Source organism: Anomaloglossus baeobatrachus, chromosome 5 (assembly GCF_048569485.1).
Source record: "Anomaloglossus baeobatrachus isolate aAnoBae1 chromosome 5, aAnoBae1.hap1, whole genome shotgun sequence".
NCBI lineage: Eukaryota > Metazoa > Chordata > Amphibia > Anura > Aromobatidae > Anomaloglossus > Anomaloglossus baeobatrachus.
The window spans coordinates 135,233,374-135,258,423 of NC_134357.1; the positions used below are offsets into that span (position 1 = coordinate 135,233,374).

At 42.0% G+C, this 25,050-nt stretch overlaps 1 protein-coding gene across 1 annotated transcript in view; it reads right to left on the bottom strand.

Annotated features, from left to right (window-relative positions):
* ADAMTS14 (ADAM metallopeptidase with thrombospondin type 1 motif 14) overlaps positions 1-23,526 on the bottom strand; it is a 305,508-nt gene extending 281,982 nt beyond the window's left edge. The window contains exons 1-2 of the mRNA XM_075347232.1: positions 23,106-23,526; positions 21,847-22,232 (exon numbers count right to left, since the gene is read on the bottom strand). Of these exons, the coding sequence (XP_075203347.1) occupies positions 21,847-22,232; positions 23,106-23,190 (471 nt within the window). The 5' untranslated portion in view covers positions 23,191-23,526. The remainder of the gene's footprint in view (positions 1-21,846; positions 22,233-23,105) is intronic.
* Positions 23,527-25,050: the final 1,524 nt, after the last annotated feature.

Below are 25,050 nucleotides of genomic sequence, written 5' to 3' on the forward strand. Positions count from 1 at the left end.
TGGTCAACCTCATCTCTACATTCTTGACTAGGTGACTGGTTACCACTGATAAGCTACAATGGCCAATGATCTAGGCAATAAGCCATAAAGGCATAATTAATGCTTTTACGGAAGTATTCTGGAATAAAAAGCTTTGAACAGAATACTTTGGTATAACTCGAGGCTACTCTAAAATTTTAGTGACTTTTGGTGTATTCGCCCAGCTCCGACAAAGTAGACAGAGCTCTGGTTGGATAAGGACGTAGCGATGGCTGCTCATGAAATTCATGACAAAGTTTGCTACTCTACAAATTTTACTTGTGCAGGGACTGAATTAGGATTTGTGCAGAGGCCCACACAGAGGTATGTGGCACTCGTCTGATGGACCTGATTCGTGAAGAGGTGTGCGCCTTTTCTTGAATCATGAGCTTCTGACTCCAGTCCATCTCCACATCAACACTGGTGTGGACAACGCTGGTCTTGATGAATCAGGCCTATAGCCCCCTCATTTTTCAGCACTGCGGGGATTTTTAGTAGCAAGTAAATTGCAAAGTTTCTTGTTTTAACAAACAATTTGCAATTTTACCCATTTATAGTAATGAGACAAATGCTTAATAATTATGTTTCCCCAGCTATATATAAAGGGAAGCTGTAGACATATCAGACATTGAAATGAATGTCCAACAGGGCCAGGTTTCCTAATGGGAGAGCCATTGTTTGATAGCAGCTCTCCACTCATGGAGGGGATACTGAGAATGAGGCTCCATCCTAGGATACATGTATGCCTCCTAGCATGTAAACTTTGGTCAGTATGTCATAAAAAAAAGGAAAATACATCATGTTATAACTGTAAGAATGTAACTTAAGACTCGCTAATTTTACCTATCTAGCACTCATTTCTACTCATATTCTCCTCTCTTTGTTATGGTCAGGTTAACGCAACTAAGTGATGGAGAAGTATGCAAGACAATTGATTTTACACTAGTTGAAAGGCCACATGTTGGAGCAGAATTGAATTATCATGTGAGGTGTATGGTTAAAGCCTGACTCTCCCCCAGTGTTTGCTGTTGAGAGAAAAAAGGATTGAGCTAGTATTTCAACATGCCTGGCCATTGGTGGACTGAAGTGCCGATAACCTACCAATAATATTGATTATGAGGCCAGTCTTGAGATACATGCAAATATTACTTGGTCTATGCAAATCCCAATGGGCACATTTTCCATATGTTTCAATGGAAAGGTGACCATGCTTGCATGTAGTTTTACCATCAAATTTAGCAGTTTAAAATTGATTGAAAATCGCAAGTAAACAGCACTTTTAATCATACAACTGCTACGCTGTTACCAGGTCCCATAGCGGCAGAAAGTGAACAGAGCTAGAACACAACAGGAACATATACTGTGTTGTGGAGGTTCTTATGTACAGAAATTAAGGCACTATTCACTTCAGCCTGAGAACGCCCATTACACAATTCTGTTCTGGCTCAATAGACTGGGTATTTTTGACCACCTCAGGACATCTTAACAGCTAGTCAGTGGGTGTGTCGATGTGAGACTCATCCAATCTGATATTGATTTTTATTCCTAAAATTGTCCATCAATATCAGTCCTAGATATTCCATATAAGCAACAGCAAAAAGCTGATAATTGGTGGGGAAGTGCAGTGTTGAGAAGGTAGGGTTTGGGGGGCGCCTACACTGAGTGGTCTGATAATGCTCCTTTGTGTCATTTCTTTCAACCTATTTTTAATTTCAAAGGATCAAATAGAAGTGGACTCTCATGCTGTCGTAAGAAGATGGTCAGCAGTACTGGTTTATTTATAAAATCTCATTTTAATCAGTCCTGCTGACCACCTTCTTATGACAGCATGGGAGTCCACTTCTATTTGATCGTTTAACACTAGCCTCCTTGTGGTACCTGCTACAGCCATAACTTATATGCCTTCAATAACAGTTGTGACTATTTCACAACTGTATCAGATGAGCACATCGGATGTTCTCTATAAACGTTCTTTAACGTTAGTACCCTATTAGCGCCTTTTGTCTTTTCCGTTTCCTTATATAGCCTATTTTTAATGTAATAATAAAATGGATATTTTGCTAAATGATGAGATTCTGTCCTCTGCCTCTACTTGTATATAATGCAACAAGTATACTGTGCCAAACACTGCTCTTGTATGTTGATAGGGGCCTATTTGAACACTCTTGCACAATGGCCCACCAAGGGATTCACCGTTTCCCCTGTGGGCGAGTGTACCTGATCCTTGTTCCCCATGAGATAATCGCTAGCAACAATGACAGCTTATTCCTCAGCTCCTTATTGGAATAAACATGCACACTTTGCTGTTTCTGTATGTTAATTGTCTAGTCTGTATAGATTTTGTAGCTGTCCACTAGACAAATGTTTGGGTGCATACAATCTCATATGTATTATCAAGTTAAGCTCTATTCCACAATCTCAGTTCTGTTGTTGTCATTTCACAAAATGCTAAAACAGCAATTATTTGATAAACCCAAGAGTGCAAAAAAGCTATAAGGTTGGATCTTTTTGAGAACCTCATGTAATAGATTAAATCCTTAACAAAACTAGCTTCTAAAATGATTTTTAGAATATTATTTATCATAAAAATAAAAGTCTTCAGAATATTTTAGGGGTAACTTATAATGCAAATACCTTACATTAAAGGGCTGCTACAGTAGGCAGAAAATGGTACTCAGTCTAAAAATAATCAGAAAATGATACTCAACTCAGTCTAAAAATAATCAGAGAATGGTACTCAGTCTAAAAATGATCATTGGCCTCCTATACAGGCACAAATATCAATGCAACATATGACCGTTAGAAAATTCATTTCTCTGTAGGTATATAATATAGCTTTATATAGGCTGAAGTCTCAGTCAGTGAGACATCTAACTATATTGATTCCTTTATGCAGAAGAGTTATTTCTCATGAATCAGTTTTCAGGTGTAGGACTGTCTCCTCTTCTGTCTTTTCTGGATCATCATTGTCACGTCTACATCATCCAGTTCCAGATACGTGACCTCAGCACTGGATTATATATGATTAATCATAAAGTTATGTGTGTTCAGAGATAAGATGGTGAACTGAATGACAATAGCAAATATGTGATGGTAGGATTTATGGGATGTATTGCTATTAGATCGGAAACCAAGCGTAAAACATTCTATAATAAAAGCTACAGGGGAAAACTGGACATCATTTGTGCTTCAATGCTGCCATTAATAGTCATCTCTCTGCATACATAGGTAATGAAAAATAAATCAACCACACTCCATTGCTTAAAATGCTTAACAGGATAAGTTATTATTGTTTGTAACAAGTACAGAATCAGTGGATGATTATGTGAGAACAAAGGTGACCATTTGCGGATAAGAGTAGTGGTACATCACCGGTGGCAACCCCTTTTTTTTTTTTTGCTACCCCCTACCGGAAAAAGGGGATGCCGCCAGTGAAATACCACTATGCTTATCTCCAAACGGTCACCTTGATTTACACATGATCATCCACTGATTCTGTGCTTTTTACATAAATAAATTATTCTCCTGTAAAGCATTTACAGCAATGGAGTGTGGTTGATTTACTCTTTATTGACTAATGGGATAATTCTCAGTTCAACTGGTACCTTGTATCAACACCGAGTGCACACCATTTCTCCACTACCTATTGCATATATAAGGAGGTGGCCGTGTTCCTGCCCCTGAAGACACTGATCACACTGTCACAATGTGATGTACCCAGTACAATGTAAGGTGAATTTTTCCTGCATAATGTTTAGGTATAAGAATGCTATGTAGATATAGCAGTGTAGGTTGTGTTATGTAGAAGGTAAAATACCGTAATTTAGGATGTTTTACAAGGTAGCTCTGTCTGAAACATAGTGCAGGGGCACAAGTGGTAAAGGTAGGTTTAGCCTATGTGGGAGGGGTTAGTGGAGGAAGAGAAAAGGTTCTTCCTGAAGGAGCAGTAGACTGAAGGCTGGATAGTGCTGGTGAAGGTACTTCATTCTGAGCAAGACAGAGTTGGGCTAGTTCGCTACAGGAAGATTTCCCTGAAATGTCTGTGGCACCAGGTTGAGTACAGGGGCCTATATCAGGCACTTGAACCCATTCCTTGGGAGAAGTACAGACATAGTGCTACAAGAAAGGACTCTGAAGGTATTGCGGATCTGGAGTTGAGAAACCTGGCAACTGATAGGAGCAGTTAGCGCAGATGCAGTTTACGAAGAACAGAAGATAAGCCTTCAAGTGTACTGTAACTTGGAAATGAACTGTAGAAAGAAATGTGCCCTTTGTTACGTGTATCAGGTGGATGATAACATTTCGTCAAGTAAAGTTATTTTGTATAAAACAAGTGTCGCCTGATTCATGTGTGCGGATCTTCTGAAGGTGGAGGAAACTGAAGGCGGTGGTCAGCAAATGAGTGCAACACATCCCACACATTTAGTCAGGGAAATGACTTAACTGTAGAGATTGTTATATTGCAGTCCCAGCTCATTTACAACTACCGCCCTTTGGTACCTTACACATTCATAGGAAATATATGGAATGTTCTTTCTCCACCTGCTTTAAATTTACCTTCTTAATAAGGTTGCTCATAGTGAGAGGACAAAGTAATAAAGCTTATGGGTACCCAATGCAAAAATTTCAACTTGGCCCCCAGGTCTTTAATGTACATGGTCTTCTCAAATATCTCAATATAAAATGTCTCAATGGGTTCATTAGCTCTCCAAACCCACCCCTTCACCCTCTTGGCACCAGTGCCCAGTTGTGACTGCAACCATTGCGCCAAGATAGGTTCACTCTGCAAAGTAACAACATTGTCTACCTTAGATGTTGGGTGCATAGTTACAGTCATATGAAAAAGTTTGGGCACCCCTATTAATGTTAACCTTTTTTCTTTATAACAATTTGGGTTTCATATATCTAATAACTGATGGACTGAGTAATATCTCTGGATTGAAATGAGGTTTATTGTACTAACAGAAAATGTGCAATCCACATTTAAACAAAATTTGACGGTGCAAAAGTATGGGCACCCTTATCAATTTCTTGATTTGAACACTCCTAACTACTTTTTACTGACTTACTAAAGCACTAAATTGGTTTTGTAACCTCATTAAGCTTTGAACTTCATAGGCAGGTGTATCCAATCATGAGAAAAGGTATTTAAGGTGGCCACTTGCAAGTTGTTCTCCTATTTGAATCTCCTATGAGGAGTGGCATCATGGGCTCCTCAAAACAGCTCTCAAATGATCTGAAAACAAGGATTATTCAAGATAGTTGTTCAGGGGAAGGATACAAAAAGTTGTCTCAGATATTTAAGTTTCCACTGTGAGGAACATAGTAAGGAAATGGAAGAACACAGGTACAGTTCTTGTTAAGCCCAGAAGTGTCAAGCTAAGAAAAATATCAGAAAGGCAGAGAAGAAGAATGGTGAGAACAGTCAAGGACAATCCACAGACCACCTCTAAAGACCTGCAGCTTCATCTTGCTGCAGATGGTGTCAATGTGCATCGGTCAACAATACAGCGCACGTTGCACAAGGAGAAGCTGTATGGGAGAGTGATGCGAAAGAAGCCGTTTCTGCAAGCACACCACAAACAGAGTCGCCTGAGGTATGCAAAAGCACATTTGGACAAGCCAGTTAAATTTTGGAAGAAGGTCCTGTGGACTGATGAAACAAAGATTGAGTTGTTTGGTCATACAAAAAGGTATTATGCATGGAGGCAAAAAAACACGGCATTCCAAGAAAAGCACTTGCTACCCACAGTAAAACTTGGTGGAGGTTCCATCATGCTTTGGGGCTGTGTGGCCAATGCCGGCACCGGGAATCTTGTTAAAGTTGAGGGTCGCATGGATTCAACTCAGTATCAGCAGATTCTTGACAATAATGTGCAAGAATCAGTGACGAAGTTGAAGTTATGCAGGGGATGGATATTTCAGCAAGACAATGATCCAAAGCACCGCTCCAAATCTACTCAGGCATTCATGCAGAGGAACAATTACAATGTTCTGGAATGGCCATCCCAGTCCCCAGACCTGAATATCATTGAAAATCTGTGGGATGATTTGAAGCGTGCTGTCCATGCTCAGCGACCATCAAACTTAACTGAACTGGAATTGTTTTGTAAATAGGAATGGTCAAATATACCTTCATCCAGGATCCAGGAACTCATTAAAAGCTACAGGAAGCGACTAGAGGCTGTTATTTTGGCAAAAGGAGGATCTACAAAATATTAATGTCACTTTTATGTTGAGGTGCCCATACTTTTGCACCGGTCAAATTTTGTTTAAATGCGGATTGCACTTTTTCTGTTAGTACAATAAACCTCATTTCAATCCAGAAATATTACTCAGTCCATCAGTTATTAGATATATGAAACTGAAATAGCTGTTGCAAAACCCCAAATTGTTATAACGAAAAAAGGTTAACATTAATAGGGGTGCCCAAACTTTTCCATATGACTGTATATCTATTCTTTTCCATTTGATTAAAACTACTGCTGCATCACAACGATATTACCATCTAGAGTACCATTGTGCCTATGCAAGAAATATATGCTCATGAGTCCAAAAAATAAGTTGTTTTTCCATAGATATCACTTAAACAAAATAAAACAATTGTACTTTGCAGCGGGCAGCATTAGTTTCTAGACTACCTTGCATTTTATTTCACAAGATGCCCCAGACTCCATTATTTTACATTCAAGCTTCCATATTCTTAATGAAGCATTTGTAAGCCTACTCATCTTTGACTAGGAACTTGTGTGGATCAAAATGTCAAGTTAAATGGACTTAAAGAAATTAGTATAACTAGTTAGAGCTCACTTCACAAAAGATAGGAAACACTATATAGTCAGGCTGGATGGAAACCTCAAACAGTAACAAATCCAATTTTTAGCCATTACTGGAAATGTGCAGGTTCATTTGAGACTTCGACACATTTATTGACCTGGCAAATTGAATCTCAAAATAAGGAGCAAATTATTATATCCATATTTTATAAAGATTTGAACTGCTTTGCAAACTGACAAGTTGGTTTGTTTATTTTCATTAAGACTACTTGAGTTTGTATTCCTGAAATCATTCTTTTGCCTGTGTATAAAGACATTACAGCATAGGATCAAAGCTGATTCTTTTTGTGAGGTAAAACATTTCCCTGCCTATTTTTTAAAAAAAATATTTTATCTCAAGGAAAGAATTATTTGCGATTCCATGTTGTAATGTTTGTATATTTTTTTACTTCCTCGTCTGTCGAGGAGATGTGATCAGAGCTTGTCCCTGTACGGTCCACACGACCATTGCACAGTACATAGCAGGGGAACATTTATTAGATTATCTCAGCGCAGGAACATTATTTTTTTTTTTAAAACATCCATTATGAATCTTATTATTATTCTAAGATCTTTGTTCATAGACAAAAACCTTTAAAAAACAGTAAGAATACAGCTATACTCGGGATGGGAATAGGGTAATTAGTCGCAGCCAGACAACTCTGGTAGCAATTTATCTTCATTGGGGATAAAAGAATTGAATGTTAAAATTTAGTGTCCCCAATTATTTTATCTTCCAGCACTATCTGTCTGGGCTGAGTTGAGGGCCCCCATATATTTTAGCTAGTCTGCTGGCCTTGCCCAAATTATTGTCTTTATTCGACATTAATTTAATGTGTATTATGGTCAGCTACACTCACATACCCAGGCAAATAATAAAAACCCCTTTTTATGGGGTTTAGACAAAACAATATGGAGAATTTGTACAAATAATTGCTTTGCTTTTGTGCTCAGCTGAGTCATAAATAAAATAAACTTGCACTTGATGTTAAAGTCCATAAAAAGTTACAACATACATATAATGATGACTCACATAGAGAAGTGCTGCTGTTTCTGCTATGAATACATAGCAGTGGCTTAAAATATGCTGTGCAATGACTTCTCCTTGTGTTGCCTAAACTGTTTTGACCCATCAGGGCACTGACTACACAAGACCTCTGAAAGTCTGAAAGTCGTGTAAAATGAGAGGTGGGGCCTTCATGTATCAGACTAGTTTTCCCAGAATATCCCACAGTGACAGATGTAATGGGAAAGCTTAACAGACTGAAATCTGTGGATTTTGGAAGTCAAGTCAACACCTTGATCTTTTTGTCATGGTCTTCAAACCATTCTTGAACAAGTTTTGTGCAGCAGCAAGGTAAGTATCCTCCTGAAAAGGTTACTGCTCTTAGGAAACACTGATCTTAATCTGTAACACATTTTAAGGAGCGTGTTACCCCTACAACACAAATTAAACTAATTAAAGTTATCTAAGGGACTTAGCCCCTATAAAAACTATGTATATGTATTTTATCGCTGCAAATACAATTAAAACACGTCTTATATATAAGAGGGCGTTGGTAAACCCGGGCCTAAAGGGGGCTTTACACGCTACGACATCGCTAATGCGAAGTCGTTGGGGTCACGGAATTTGTGACGCACATCCGGCCGCATTAGCGATGCCGTTGCGTGTGACACCTATGAGCGATTTTGCATCGTCGCAAAAACATGCAAAATCGCTCATCGGTGACATGGGGGTCCATTCTCGAATATCGTTGGAGCTGCAGGTACGAAGTAGTTTGTTGCTCTTGCAGCAGCACACATCGCTCCGTGTGACGCCGCAGGAACGAGGAACCTCTCCTTACCTGCCGCTGGCCCCAATGCGGAAGGAAGGAGGTGGGTGGGATGTTACGTCCCGCTCATCTCCGCCCCTCCGCTTCTATTGGGCGGCCACTCAGTGACATCGCTGTGACGCCACACGGATCGCCCCCTTAGAAAGGAGGCGGTTCGCCGGTCACAGCGACGTCGCAGGGAAGGTAAGTATGTGTGACGGGTCCGGCCGATGCTGTGCGACACGGGCAGCGATTTGCCCGTGTCGCACAACCGATGGGGGTGGGAACGCATGCTAGCGATATTAGTACCATATTACGTATGGTCAATTTTGTATATTGAGCAATTCCCCTGTCTCTGATTGACAGCAATTGGTTGGCTCTGTTCACATTGCAGATTCTAACACTCCGCCAAATAATTTTTCTGGTGTATCTGATCAACACAGGCAAACTCGGGTGTCGACCTGCTGTGTGCTCAGGCATAGTTAAGCTAGCAGGAGTTAACTTCTGCTAGACGGCTTGATAGGCTCCTTTCATCCCTTGTTGTGAGGAAGCCAATCACATATGCTTTTCCTTCTTATCTTTTATTGTCTTATATCTCTGTGTGTGCTGTGTGACAGTTTTTGTTTCCCCTATCTGTCTATTTTTGTGTGTTTACTCTCACTCCTGTCCCGGTCACTCCTGAGGGAGGGGGCATCCGATCAGGGCTGCTCAAGAGCAAGGCCAGGAAGGAAACTCAGGCATACTCACCTTTAAGGGTATCCCGGAGACTTAAGCTGGGATTACACACTGAGACTTTCTAGCGATCCAACCTGCGATCTCAACCTAGCCGTGACAGGAGCGGCTGTGTCTTCTGCTGCTCCTGTCACCTGCATGCAGCAGAGCTGGATGCGACGCTGGAGGACCGTGGATTACGCCGGACATGGAGGGCTTTGTTGTGGGTAATAAATTGGTAATGAGGGAATTTGTTAGTGTTTTTTATTTCTAATAAAGGATTTTTCGGGTGTGTGTTTTTTAACTGTAATTTACAGATTAATCATGGAGGGTGTCTCATAGACGCCTGACATGATTAATCTAGGACTTATTGGCAGCTATGGGCTGCCATTAACTCCTTATTACCCCGATTTGCCAACGCACCAGGGCAAATCGGGAAGAGCCGGGTACAGTCCCAGAACTGTCGCATATAATGTATGCAGCAATTCTGGGCGGCTGCTGACTGATATTGTTAGGCTGGGGGGCTCCCCATAACGTGGGGCTCCCCATCCTGAGAATACCAGCCTGCAGCCGTATGGCTTTATCTGGCTGGTTTTAAAATTGGGGGGGACCGCACACAGTTTTTTTTAATTATTTAATTATTTATTTCAATGCACAGTATAGACACGCCCACCGGCTGCTGTGATTGGGTGCATTGTGACACCTGTCACTCAGCGTGGGGGCGTGTCTCACTGCAACCAATCATAGGCGCCGGTGGGCGGGGAAAGCAGGGAATACGAGATTGTTTAATGGGCGGCCAGCTTTTTCAAAAAAGGAAAAGCCGCTGGAGCAGTGTGAACGCCGTGCAGCGCCGGGAATCGGTGAGTATGAGAGAGGGGGGACACTTCAGTCACTCGGGGGATTAGCGGTCACCAGTGAATCCTTCACAGGTGACCGCTAATCAGGACGCTACACAGACAGAGCCGCGGAGTCGCTGTAAAGTCCCCTTTACACACTGAAACTTTCTAGCGATGCATGCTGCACAGCGGGAAACAAAGGACCTAGGAATGGTCCTGAACGATTTGTAGCGATTACAACTTCACAGCAGGGGCCAGGTCGCTGATAGGTTTCACACACTGCAATGTCGCTGGGGAGGTCGCTGTAACGTCACAAAACCGGTGACGTTACAGCGATGTCGTTTGCGATGTTGCAGTGTGTAAACCCAGCTTTAGGGATAGCACTGGGCCCCCTAGCCTGAGGGTGAGCTTAGGAAACACAGTTTCCTGCTATCCCCATAGTCATCATGACACACAGTATGTAAACTAAGGTAGGGTAAAGGTGCATTGACCTCTTGGCCACGCCATGAGTAGAACAAACCCCTCTCATTTGCCTATGAAATAAAATTAGTATTTTAAAACGAATTACAGCAATGAAGTATATAATGCTTATATGATTTTTATAGGGACTAAGTCCCCTATATAACGGTTTACTTAGTTTAGATTTAATTTGGGGGTAACAGACTCCCTTTAAGGTTGGTGGTATTAGTCAACGTAATATCTACATGAATTCCAGGATCTAAAGACGATCTATCAGCTTGACCATTCCTTGGAATATTTCTTCCGCACAAACATTTCACTCCTCTATGTCCAAGTTTTGATTTTCTAATGGCTATCATAGGTGCATTTAGGAAGGGAATCAGTATGGGCAATTTGACTTACCTTTTTTTATTTAATCACATATGCACTTGTCTATAATAGCCAGTATTAGCTTTCTCAGCAATATCTACAACAGGTCTTTCCTGGGATTGGACCAGGAAACCCAATTGGACCGGATTACCTAAGCATCTTTCAAGCATACATAAGCTCTGATTCCCAATGACCCTTTCAATAGTTCACTGATTTTCTTTCTTTGGACCAGTTTTGATATTTACTAACCACTGCATACTGAGAACACCCACACAGGACCTGATGTATTTAGGATGACCCGACTCAGTTATCCAACTACCACATCTTGGCTCTTTGAAAAATCCCCTCCTTAAAACTGTTTCTTGCTGCATAAAATATCCCACCCATAGGTGCCATTCTAATAAGGTAATATCAACTTCATGTTATAGCTGATGGTGAATATTCCTTGCCCCCATACACATCAGGCAAATGTTGGCTGAACCCACCAAAATCAACAAGATTGGCTGATAGTCGAATGTGTATGGGAGTCCTAGATCACCTCAAGGTGAATGTCGATCTGGCATGTCTGATTTTCGATTACCAATTGCATTGTTCTCCCGGACATAAGCCACCACCAGATATACCCGTCGGGCGCTCTCTTGGAGAACACAGGAGTGTTTAGCCCATTGAGCGCTCCTGTGTACTGAAGAGGAAGTTGAGATGGCTGTCAGCTGCACAGTCAGCTGTGGCATCTTTTGGCTAACAGCCATCTACTGTGTATCACGGCCTTAACACACAGACAGGTAGTCAACTTAACAGTTTTACAGAGCTGAGGAACGCCAACAGCCGCACTGTGATGTCTGTCACTAGGTAGTGCTAGACACTACTTTCATGCAGTAAATGGAGAGGCAGTCAGGCCGAGAGCATAAACTAGGAGGTCAAGACAGTACACGGGGGGGACGACAGAGACAAAGTCAAGATACAAGCCGAAGGTCAGGGTTCCAGGAGAGTACGTACAAAATACAAGAAGCAGGAGGGGACGTGGTCAGGAGGAAGTCCAAGGTCAGAAGCAGGGAAGTAACAACAGAATCAGGGGAGGACAGGCAGAAACAACAGTAAACAACAGTCCGGAGTCAAGTGACCAAGGTCTGAACACTCAGCACCACAGGAGCCAACAGCACAACTGTAAACAGGAAGTACGATTGGCGGTGTCCTGAGCTAGTACGCTCCCTAATGAGGCAGCACAATCACCAGGAACGAGAAGCATCTGCGAGAGCATCTCTCAGGACCAGCATGAAACGCAGGGCTGCAAAACAACCAGCAGAGCATTCAACCTGCAAGACACTCTGCAACATAAGCAACATATACTGTATCAGCTCTGCAGGAGAGCATGACAGAACAATTCAGAATGTTCTGCATATAGGAATCGTGACACTCACTTTCTGTTGAATCCAACTGGATAACAGAGTCTCTGTCAATTTGATTGGTTTAATAAATGCACTATTTCCCATAAACATAATCATTGTATTGTTAATAATTGCAATTATATTTCTTAAAAAAAATTGTATATATATCAAACATTCATTATCAAACATTCGAAATGTACTGCTATTAAACCTCAACCTTAGACCCAGTCAAATTCCAATTAGTTTTCGATGTCTGCAATAGCAATTGAAAAAAAATCAACTCTTCCTGCCATGTACCTAAAACAAATCTATACTGAATACCAGTAGAATAATACGCATAGATGTATTATGGCTTTTTATAATCAGGGGGGGGTGATGACAAACTTAGGGGTTTTTGCACAGTGCCTTACCAAAACATGACAGCATAGGGCTCCAACGACGGACACATATTGTATGCATTCACCATTATATCCATTGTATCCAATAATTGTTAATATCTCAATGCAATTATATGGGCATACATATAAATTTGGTGCCCCTATGCTACTATAACGGCTTTTGATTACTCAGGAACACTTTTCACTAGATTTTTTTTAACTTGCCTGCCAGAATTAGTGGCCATTCACCAACAAGAGTTTTATTGATGGTCTGGGCCTGATGTTATGTGATAAAACTTGGCTCCCAGTCAAGATTCCAATTAATCCCAAAAGTCTTTAGTGTTGAGGTCAGGACTGTACTGACCAGTTAAGTTCTTTCACACTAGACGTGACAAACTATTAACCGCTTAGTCACTAGCCTTATGCATGGCAGTAACGTTATACTACTATAGATAAAAGGAAACAACCCTTTAGACTACTTATTTAGTATATTGGTCAACGACACAGTTCAGGATTTTAAAAATACCCCCGACCATGATCAAACTGCTTTTATGCCCTAATAGTAGGATGGATGCATTATAAAGTTTTTCCAACTGTGTACAATCAAAATTTAAAACATTATGTGTATATTTATTTAGTTGAACCTTCTGTGATGTTTGACTGCTTCGATGATTTAAACCTAAGATAATGCCCAGGGGTGTAACATAAGACCCCCATATTGTGTAGATACAAGTCATTCCAATTCTCAGAAATAGGCCAAACATTCAGTGTGTGTGAGGGAAAGCCCGAATGTTTCCCTGAAGATTATGTCAGGGCACATAAGAATTGGGCAGTTAAAATTCACTGGCCCAATCCATTTGATTATCTGGGAGATAAGCCACAGCCTGTTGATTCTTGCAGTGAATCTAAAATAAAAAACAGCACTCCTTTGCATAGGGGAGTGGAGTGAGATAGTTGTCAATCAAATGACAGTTATTCAACAATTCTCCAATCTATTGTGTGACCAGCTTAGAGGTGCGCATAGACATTAGATTTTAGTTGATCAAAAAGAACTCTTCAAATAATAAATATTTGTCATTCATCACCAGGGGCGGACACAAGGGCCCACTAGCTCCTCCAAAGCAGGTGTAAATGTGAATTATGATAAGCTGTTGAACTGAAAGGGGTTTATATATTCTTCTGTTACAGGGACCCTCTACAGACTGAGTCCACCTCTTTGCCTATGTACTGTTGAGCCACAGGGGCCCTTTACTGTCTGTGTTATCTTCTATGCTCATGTACTGTTCTGCCACAGGGGCCCTCTACTTTTTGTGTCCTCTCCTGGGCCCATATACTGTTCTGCCACAGGGGCCCTCTACTGTCAGAGTCCATCCCCGGCCCATGTACTGTTCTGCTACAGGGGCCCTCTACTGTCTGAGTCCACCCCTGAACTCATGTATTGTTCTTGCACAGGATCCCTCTACTGTCAGAGTCCACCCTGGGCCCATGTACACGTCTGCCACAGAGGCCCTCTACTGTCTGTGTCCTCTCCTGGGCCTACGTTCTGTTCTGCCACAGTGGCTCTCTATTGTCTGTGTCCTCTCCTGGGTCCATGTACTCTTCTGCCACAGGACCCCTCTTCTGTCTGTCTCCACTCTCAGGCCCATGTATTGTTCTGCCACAGAGGCCCTCTACTGTCTGAGTCCACCCCAGGACTCATGTACTATTCAGTTGCAGGGAACATCTACTGTCTGTGTCCTATTCTGGGCCCATGTACTTTTTTGACACGGGGGCCATATACTGTCTGAGTCTGTCAGTTGTCCCATGTACTGTTCTTGCCCATGGGCCCTCTTTAATCAGTATACACCACTATTAATTATAGATTATTATTGTCTAAATTTGAGTAAGGGGTGATTCAAACATCAGTGTGCCATCAGAGTTGGTGATTGTGTGGCACCCTGCGGTTATGTAGCCACAGTAATATCTGGTTGGTGCAGTAAGGAATTTCCACATTGGAAGTACTCACATACAACACTTTCTACCCCAGGCCTGAAGGGGGAGCTCTACTTAACTGACGTCAGGCATACTGGCTGATGTCAGTTAAAGTCTCCTAGAAATTCAAATGCTGGGGGCTGAGAAAGGCAGTTGAAACCGGTCGGGTCCAGTGCATGACTGACAGAGGAAGCAACCTGAAAACGGTGCTGTGTTGGTCGAGTACCAGGGGAAAAAGCCTAGCAGTGTGAGGGATCCTGAGTGAGGGTCGGAGGCAAGGCGAGACAGAGAAGGGGTGAAGTGACCAGTTCGGTACACCCCAGAAGAAGCAACCCCGACACCGGAGACCGAGTCTGCATGGGTTCAGTCAGGCCCAGCAGAAAAGACCGGAAGGCGACGGGGACTTCAGTCTCCCAGCACAGAAGCACTTGTAGCACCGCCATCAACAGAGCTAGGGACCGCAGCAGAGTTAGTGGTGCCCAGCAGAACAGTTCATTACGCCTGCTATACAAGTGAGAGACACAGGAGAGTTCAGGGCCAGGTTTGAAACAGCCCAGGACTTAAACAGACACACAGCAATAAGGAGGCCTCATAACTCACAGATATGGAAATCCCAACTGCCACCTGACCACCCGGACTGTACCCTGGAGATAACCCTGCTAATATCAGTAAAGGTACAGAAAGAAAGACCTGGTGTGTGTGACAGTTATTGCTATCCAAGGTCCTGCTCTCACTACAGATTGTGTTTGCCTGAAAATGGTGAGCCACATCTCAGTGGCCTTGAAGAGACCGATATCAAGACTTGTGTGGTAAGCTGTCTCCCTGAGTGTGAAATCTCGATCCTTTTCCAAAGGTCCAGGGGTCCCGCTTCACCTGTGGGGAGCAATAATACTTCAGCTGCGCCATTACCACCTGCTCCGGGAAACACATAGCACAGCGACGGCCCACATAGCCGCAAAACCACAGGTGGCGTCACAAACTTTATTCCACTGTAAATATAATCATCATCCCCTTTATTTATAAGATACCACCAGGATCACAAAGCTGAACCCCACCACGCTGCCATCCCTGGACTAGTCTGGCCCGGTTCCGAGTACCTCCGACCCTGGAGTTAGGCGTGTCAATTGAGTCAGTTTTTACCATCAGAGACTGGTCAGAGTTTCACCAGTTTTTCTCGGAGCACAAAGGCTCCTTCGTCAGGCAGGTTTACAAATGAATTACTGAGACACACGCACAATATATAAAAGATGTTACAACAGGACAATTGTGCATGAGAAAGATGGAAGTGATGCCTCCTAAAGATAAACCAAGGAAATCAAATTAAGATTTTCGTTACAAATGGAGATGTGGTAGAAGTGAAGTTTTAAGCTGGTGTCACACACAGCGACAACGACAACGACGTCGCTGCTACGTCACCATTTTCTGTGACGTTGCAGCGACGTCCCGTCGCTGTCGCTGTGTGTGACATCCAGCAACGACCTGGCCCCTGCTGTGAGGTCGCCGGTCGTTGCTGAATGTCCAGCTTCATTTTTTGGTCGTCACTCTCCCGCTGTGACACACACATCGCTGTGTGTGACAGCGAGAGAGCGACGAAATGAAGTGAGCAGGGAGCAGGAGCCGGCGTCTGGCAGCTGCGGTAAGCTGTAACCAGCGTAAACATCGGGTAACCAAGGGAAGACCTTTCCCTGGTTACCCGATATTTACCTTCGTTACCAGCCTCCGCTCTTGCTGCCAGTGCCGGCTCCTGCTATGTGCACATGTGGCTGCAGTACACATCAGGTAATTAACCCTATGTGTACTGTAGCTAGGAGAGCAAGGAGCCAGCGCTAAGCAGTGTGCGCGGCTCCCTGCTCTCTGCACTGTGACATGTAGCTGCAGTACACATCGGGTTAATTAACCCGATGTGTACTGTACCTAGGAGAGCAAGGAGCCAGCGCTAAGCGCGGCTCCCTGCTCTCTGCACTGTGACATGTAGCTGCAGCACACATCGGGTTAATTAACCCGATGTGTACTGTACCTAGGAGAGCAAGGAGCCAGCGCTAAGCGCGGCTCCCTGCTCTCTGCACTGTGACATGTAGCTGCAGCACACATCGAGTTAATTAACCCGATGTGTACTGTACCTAGGAGAGCAAGGAGCCAGCACTAAGCGCGGCTCCCTGCTCTCTGCACTGTGACATGTAGCTGCAGCACACATCGGGTTAATTAACCCGATGTGTACTGTACCTAGGAGAGCAAGGAGCCAGCGCTAAGCGCGGCTCCCTGCTCTCTGCACATGTAGCGACGTTATGATCGCTGCTTCTGCTGTGTTTGACAGCTAAGCAGCGATCATAACAGCGACTTACAAGGTCGCTGTTACGTCACCGAAAATGGTGACGTAACAGCGACGTCGTTGTCGCTGTCGCTTAGTGTGAACCCAGCTTTACTGACCTGGAGTCAGTCTGGTGGAGGTGTGAAGTTTGTCCATGTAGTGAATCATAAATTAAGGTGTTAGATTGAGTTTTTTGTCAAAGACTTTAGCCCCCGTCACATTTAACGACTTACCAGCGATCCCGAAAATAATGTGACCTGATAAGGATCGCTGGTAAGTCGCTGGAAGGTCGCTGGTGAGATGTCACACAGTCAGATCTTACCAACAATGCAGTAATGATCAGCGACCTGTATAACGATCTCAGCGGGCGTTGGGACTGTGTAAGGAGGTCATTGGTAGGTGTCAAACACAGCGATGTGTCCTGCCCAGCAGGACATTGCCTTTGAAGAAAATGGTCCCAACCATTCAGCAATGACTAATGATCTCACAGCAGGGGCCTGATCGCTGGTAGGTGTCACACATAACGAGATCGCTGCTGCGTCACAGAAACGGTGACGTAGCAACGATCTCGTTAGCGATCTCGTTAGCGATCTCGTTGTGTGTGGCGGGGCCTTTAAACATCAGTTGGATGTTTCTAAAGATTTTCCTATCAAATAGTCTATAAGCTATTATTGATAAATATGCAATTCGTGAAAAAAAAAACGGAAAGCACTTGCACAAGAAAAACTGAAGTCTGAATGTGCCCTTAGTCTTGCACAAGAAAAACTGAAGTCTGAATGTGCCCTTAGTTGTCCTTTATTTTTTCGTCCAACAATCTATGGCCCAGTATCAACAAATATGAATATGTGTTCGACTACATCTGCATTATGATCATTCTCCAGACGATCATTCAGTGGTTGTTCACTGTTATCTAACGAGTATGATCACTTTTAAATTTCCTAGACCCAAGTGCAAATTTATTTAAGCGATTATGGAATGGGTAGAGGTCAGAGAGAATGTTTTGGGTTCATCTAACAGGGCCATTTTGAAAGTCCCTGTGCTCGTCAGTTGGAACAATTTTACTAACAATATTGGTCTGTGGAAAATCTATAATTATTTTCACACCTAAATATACATCTTGTAATAGGTGTGAAAGAAATGGTACAAAATTAAAAGAAATCCCTAAATGCTTATGTACCAGAAACATCAGTCAGTAGCTGCCAACAGCATGTCTGGCCCTGGATGACCCCCGGAATCAACCTACGAGCTTTTCACCAGGACACTTTCAAATGAATAAGAGGTTCTGCTTTTAATAGATAAAAGCCTGACTTATCCAATGTTTATTTCCTCCAAGTTATTGCTGCGTTGTCTCCATACACGACAGTAAAAATTTCATGTGTAAATCCAGAAAATTCAGAAGAGTTTCCAAACTTTTCAAAATGTTTTGTACCCAGACATATGAACATTAGCCAAAGCACTTTTTCTAATTCAAGATTTTAAGGTTTTCCTGCATGCCAGTCTATGTGCCATATTATAGAGGGTGTCTAACGAGAAACTCATCGTTCTATTGTATTTCTAATGTAAAAATAAATTAACCTTACTAGTACACTTTAATAGGTAATAAACTCTGTGCTGATCATTGGAATTCATGCCTTCCTGGTGCCAGAACCTGCACTTTTACATTTATTCCAAAATAAGCAGAGTCTTCCTATCCACCAACCACTTACTATCAGAACATGACTAATGAGATGCTTGAAGTGGCTGGCTGTATGGAGCAGTTGATTAGCAAAGCCAGTTCTTTTTTCCATCGCAGTTGATGCAGAGACAGAGAAGGCAGGCTTAGCTAATAAACTGAGCCAGACACCCAAGTCCACATAAGCACATCACTAGTCACATTCCAGCAGAGAGAATGGGCAGCACGCCGCTGGTATCAGAAAAAATATGGAAGTTCTGGCATTGGGTGAATAGATTTGAGATAGAAGAATTAGTGCAAATATAAATTAACTATATCTGTAAGTTCAATTACTTTACATACAATAAATAGATTCTATATTGGCAGAAGAAGGTCGACAATCCTTTTTCTTTGGCTCAATATTTTGTTGGAAACCCATGTGCACAGTTAACATACAGTGCAGACTTCACTACATCCTATGCATTTCATAATATCATCCCTTAATCATCATTTCAATAAAAGCTAAGAACAACAAAAGCACAACTAAGTTGAATTTAGGCAGGTATTCTGACAGCATATTGTCAGTGTTTCATATTTTTCATGAAGAACATACAGTGTGAAGCATGGGTGTCATGCCTGGGATTTGATATGGCAGCCTCCTGTCCTGTGGTCCATTTCCCCTTCCACTGAGCCACAGTAAGGTTCAGTTGCTGCCCTGGTCCTGAATACTTTGTCTCCGCGTGGACACTTTATGTGTTCATTGCCTTTCTGCCAACAAGTGTTTCCTATGATATAATTTAGTCTGCCCTATCACCCAGAAAGAGTAACTATTTAAAACCTCCCTGGGATTTAATTTCCTGCTGGTGGTATTTCTGAAGTGGACCCTGCTTGGAACTACAGGCTGTTTGTATTGTGTTTCTCCTGGCAGATTATAACTTTTCCTTATTTTACTCTGCACCTTTCCATGGATGCTTTAGGAGGTACGTGGAACCCTCGATGGCCGCTTAGGAAGCAAAGTTCTGAGTGGTCATCCACTTAGGGTTGCCTCAGTTTGCGCAGGGGCCTTTAGGGACTGCGCAGCTGGACCTCTAGTCAGAACAAGAATCGGGCGGGTCAGGCGTAGTAGTTTTAAATAAGACCTTATTTTTCATTATTTACTACGTGTGCTCATAACGGGAAACTGTAAAGGCTACTTTACATGCTGCGACATCGCTAGCTATCTCATTAGCGATGTGAAATTCTAGATAGCAAGTGCGATCTTTTGAGAACGCACATAGGTCATTTTATGCATGTGCGATCTCGACAGATCGCACTTGCGATCTAGAATTTCACATCGCTAATGAGATCGCTAGTGATGTCGCAGCATGTGAAGTAGCCTTAAGATAGACTGGTCTTTTTATACTCTGACAATTGGAATTTGGCTAATCTTCTCTTTAATCACGTTGTCAATTTATAAGGGGTTCAGCAGGTTAATTAAAAATCCTAACTTCTTGTTAAGGGCTTGTACATGCTACCGTCAGAGGTCATCACTAGGCAGGTCTGCAAGCTGGGTCAGATTCATTGAGAATACATGCTCACCCCCTGGAGCAACGGTTAAGATACCAGTTGACATTACAAGAAACAGCAACTTAACCCTAAAACTCAATCTCTGCACAGTATGTAAGTGACAACGGCAGCAGTAATAACATATTCAGAACACTGGCCTTTTCTTTATGAGTCAGATTTTTCTCTATACAGTCTTCCAATAGACTTGGATGGCCTATACCACTTTTATTAAATATATTTATTGAAAAACTCACAAACTGTCTAACTGGCATGAATACGAAACAAAACGTTATGAATTATTTTCTCATTATTCTTAATGTAGATGGCTGAGAAGTGGGAACGTAATATCAAGTGACGAGCATCCGTGCTTGTTACTTGATCAAGCATCGGCGTTTAAAAAGGCTCGAGTTTCCTATTGACTTCCATCATATTAGGTACTTGCTTTGCGCCTAAAAACCCTGATGCTCGATCGAGTAATGAGCAGTGGCAAGCACACTGACTCATCACTAATAATATCATCTAATAATACTGCCTGGCAACAACCTGGTGCAAAAGATGAAGAAAAAAAAGTTAAGATCCGCAAATTGGTGTCATATGCTCCATTGGTCATACTCTTCAATTGAATGCCAAAACGTGGTAGCTTGGTACAGTGGGTTGTTTGGTGAACCATACAGTTTATAGACTATTTAATGTTTATTAACAAAATCTGTGCATTTTGAGATGTGGCTAATTGAGTCTGGTCCAAATTCTCATTAACTCTAGACCTTGCTCAAACAGAACACAACACATGGCTAATTTACATAATGTAGCCATGCTAAATATCAGCCCATGAATTCACCGCACTTGTAAGTAAATATGGAAAACAATATTGGAATAGAATCCCAAATCCTCATATCTTCCCAGATTCCTGAAGACTTCGTATGATTAGAATTTAACTTCTAAGAACAATATGTGAAATTCAGACATACCCACCAGGCAAACAGGTGGAAGTACAATACAAATTTTTGCATGTTCATTTTTCTTCTACTATGAAGAATGTAGCTCTGTGTAGTTGTGTTCTATTTTCAGAAATGCACTTGAAAATTCAGGAATGTTATATACATAGGACTTGTCAAGCAAGCCCCCATAACTCTTCCAAAGATACAAATAACAAGCCAATGTATTTCTGGCATGAGATGAGCTGACAGCAGTTAAAGCTTAGCTAGCTGCTAAGGCATATTATGTCCCTCGACTTGTTTAGTGTAGTATGATATTCTAGAATTATCCATCAAAGAAGTTTACTTTTATTTTTGTCATCCACTTGCTGGTGAAAAGTTAAAAATATAGAAAAAGTTTAAGAAGATTAGGTTAATGCTGAAACACATGTTCATTTGTATTCTGAAAGAGGTCTAAAAATATTTGTAGGGAGAAATACACACAGTACCTACCTGTTGTTTTTTTTTTTCCAAACCTGTTGTTCTAGTTAGTAGGGCCTTTAACATTTTTGGGTCTATCAGATTTTCAGGTTTTTTTGTCAGTACCTTAATTTCATATTCCAGAAATGTATAGAAAATGTTGTGGAACACAAAATCATAATAATAGTTGACTTACCAGTCCATCACAGTTGCTGATGGCCACCGTAGTACCAGGCATATCGGTGATATCTCCTGTATATACACAATCGGCACGTACTGAGTCATGAAAAATCTCCTGGTAATCCTCCTGCCACTCAATAGTAGCCTGATGGGAAACTAGCTTTCTATTGGGCTTCAAACGCAGATGTAGCTGCTTGCCAAAGACTGTGACATTGAAGTACAAGCACCTATCATCTGACTGAGTTATTGGATCAGGAATACTTCGGGCAAACCTCTGCCCAGGGTGCTTTAAGGTCATCCTACTTCCTGCTGCTGACACCACGTGGGAAATATAATGTCCTAGATGATCTGTACTGAATGGGACAACCATACCATATTCATTTAGCTTCCCGGAGAGGTGTTCTATTGGGAGGAAATAAGAATTTCGTTAGTATTTAGAGATGAAATTATGTTTTAGAAGTCGTCAGTTCTCACGATCATATCTTTCTCTTTCGTTGACATGTGGACCACACATTTTCTAACTATAGTCCAATCTCGGCACCAAAGGCATTCGCTTTGACATAGTTTGAAGGAACATGTTGCTCTTGTTTGTTGGAAACTTACTGGGCCTTGTAAACTAGAACAAGGGTTCTACGCTGCAACACATTCCCAAAAAAACTGAACACCCCTGTTAAATATTGACCTTCGCCTGTATTCTAAGAAACATTTTACAGCTTTCCCAGCTGCATACTCTTATTACGCTTTCCCCGCCAGGGGGGAATGAGCAAAGCCTTGACTTGCAGACCCATCAACATGGAGTAAGTTTATTGACACCTGTCAAAACAAACACACCTATGTAATAATTTACAAGGACAAAAAAAAGTGAATTGGATATTCAATGTCATGGCTTTCCTATGGATCTAAGGTTACACTCATATTATAAGTGAAGAGTGGTAGCAAGCAACCACTTAAATAGACCGATTTATACACACAGCCATTGAAAATAAATAGAAATGATTAGAAAAAGAAATAACAGAAGAAGTCAAATTTTAACAAAGTAAAGAAGTGTTTAACAAAGTAAATAAAGTGTTTCACTTCATACTCAGTAAGTTCAGCTTAGCCATCCTGATTTCTTCTGAAGCCGGTTAGCATAGTATAAGGTGTTCTTACTTTGCATTTACCCACTTGCAAAGAAATCTAGTGGGATTTGATAAATCTAAAATAAAAAGTATGGCCATAACTTTTTGTTGATTTAGGCCAAATAAAAATTTAAATGCAAAAATGTTAATATCCTACCTTTGGAAATTAATGAGTCCACAGTTAGCCAGCAGAAAGATGTCAAAAAGCAAGACACAATCCCATAAATGTGCAGAAAATCCATCGGACAAAGTTTGCAGAAGAGTTTGTATAGTATCCTAGGCTAGGAGAAGCAGACAGATTCAGTATCCAGTAAATGAAGATCTCGATTGGCTTTATTCTTCTTTAGATGTTCTCTTTTTTGATCAGTTTGAAGGACATTTACAGAATCACAGAGTGAGAAAGCGAGAGAAGGATCTTGCAGGATTTTCTCCAGCCAGCCAGGCGTTTAACAATCTGTTCTCCTCCTGTTGCAGTGTGCAGATTGACAGATCAGGAGAGGCACACTGTGGAGAGCTGGGGGAGAAACTTACAGCAGCTTTGATAGTCTTTTTGGACCCTTGAAAACTGTGCCTATCCAGGAGAAGCCCCATCCATTTAGGAAGGCAAAAGAAAGAAGGGAGGAGGAGAAAAAGAGAGTGGAAAAGGGAGGGAGATCTGGATAGTCAGAGTGCATTGCAACTCCAGCCAGAGGATGCAAATACTGACATCATCTGTAACATTGTAGCACAGACACACCCTGGGTTCCCTCTGTCCCTCCTCTGGACAAGAGGGGGTCTCCCAAATCTGTCACATGTGAGACTGTACTTTGCCGGAAAACTGGAAAAGAGGGGGGAGTAAAACAGAATCAGTCTGCATGCATTACCTTGACTCTGAAGAATAGGTTCAGTGTTCCCAGTAGGAAAAACACTTCAGCATCTGAAAAAGAAGGTTAATTTATTTCCCACTTTTCTTCCAGGTGACTACTCTCGATTTCTCTTTGTATCAATGTAACTTTGACAAGTCCTAACACTTTTTTCAAATTTGCAAATAATTTCCAAATTATTTACATTAAAATAAAATTCTTAACTGATATACAATGTAATTTTTACATTGAAATGGGAGAGGCGAGCAAGGACAATTCTGAGACCCTATGTCAAACCTACAGGCCCCTTGTTCTCCAACAGCTTACACTGAGCAGCTCCTACATGTTTCACTAGTAATTCCATAACATTTAAGCTAAGAACCTCATGTGGACTGCAACTCATCAGTAATCATAAGCCGTGAAATTCATTCTAAGGAGTAGAAAAACATATCTGCTTCCAGAAAACATAGCCCCACTTATCCATGGGGTATCTCTAGTATTACCGTTTAGTGCTAATGAACAGAATGGATCTGAGCTGCAATGCTTCACTACCTGTAGACAGGTGTGGCACTGTTTGTAGACGAAAGCAGCAATGCTTTCCAATTTTAACAATCCATTTAAATTTTCTAATAAATACAATGGCATGAAAAAGTTTCGGCACCCCTGGTCAAAATTACTGTTATTGTGAACAGTTAACCAACTTGAAGATGAAATGATCTCTAAAAGGCATAATATTAAAGATGACTTTGAGACAAAAAAAATATTATTTTTTACATTTTTAAATTAGAAAAAAAGGAAAATGGGCTGATGCAAAAGTCTGGGCACCCTTCACAATTAGTACCCAGTAGCAGCGGCGGACTGGCTACCGGAGGAAACTCCAGTAATGCCAGGCCTGGATTCAGGTACTTGCACTGCACTCCGGAGCTCTCACCTGAGCTCAGGCGTGCAGCCTAGACTGTACCGCGAGCGCCGAGTGATTGATTCCCTGGCGCTTGCTGTTCAGTTCATGTTAGCTGCAGACAGGCCAGGCTGATCTCCGATGCTCTCACCTGGCCTGTCTGCAGCTGTCATCAACTGAACCGCAAACGCCGGGGAATCAATCACTCGGCGCTTGCAGTACAGTCTAGGCTGCACGCCGGAGCTCAGGTGAGAGCTCCGGAGTGCAGTGCAGGTACCTGAATCCAGGCCTGGCATTACTGGCATTTTCTACGTAAGCCAGTCCGATGCTGCCCAGTTGAACCCCTTTGGCAAGTATTACAG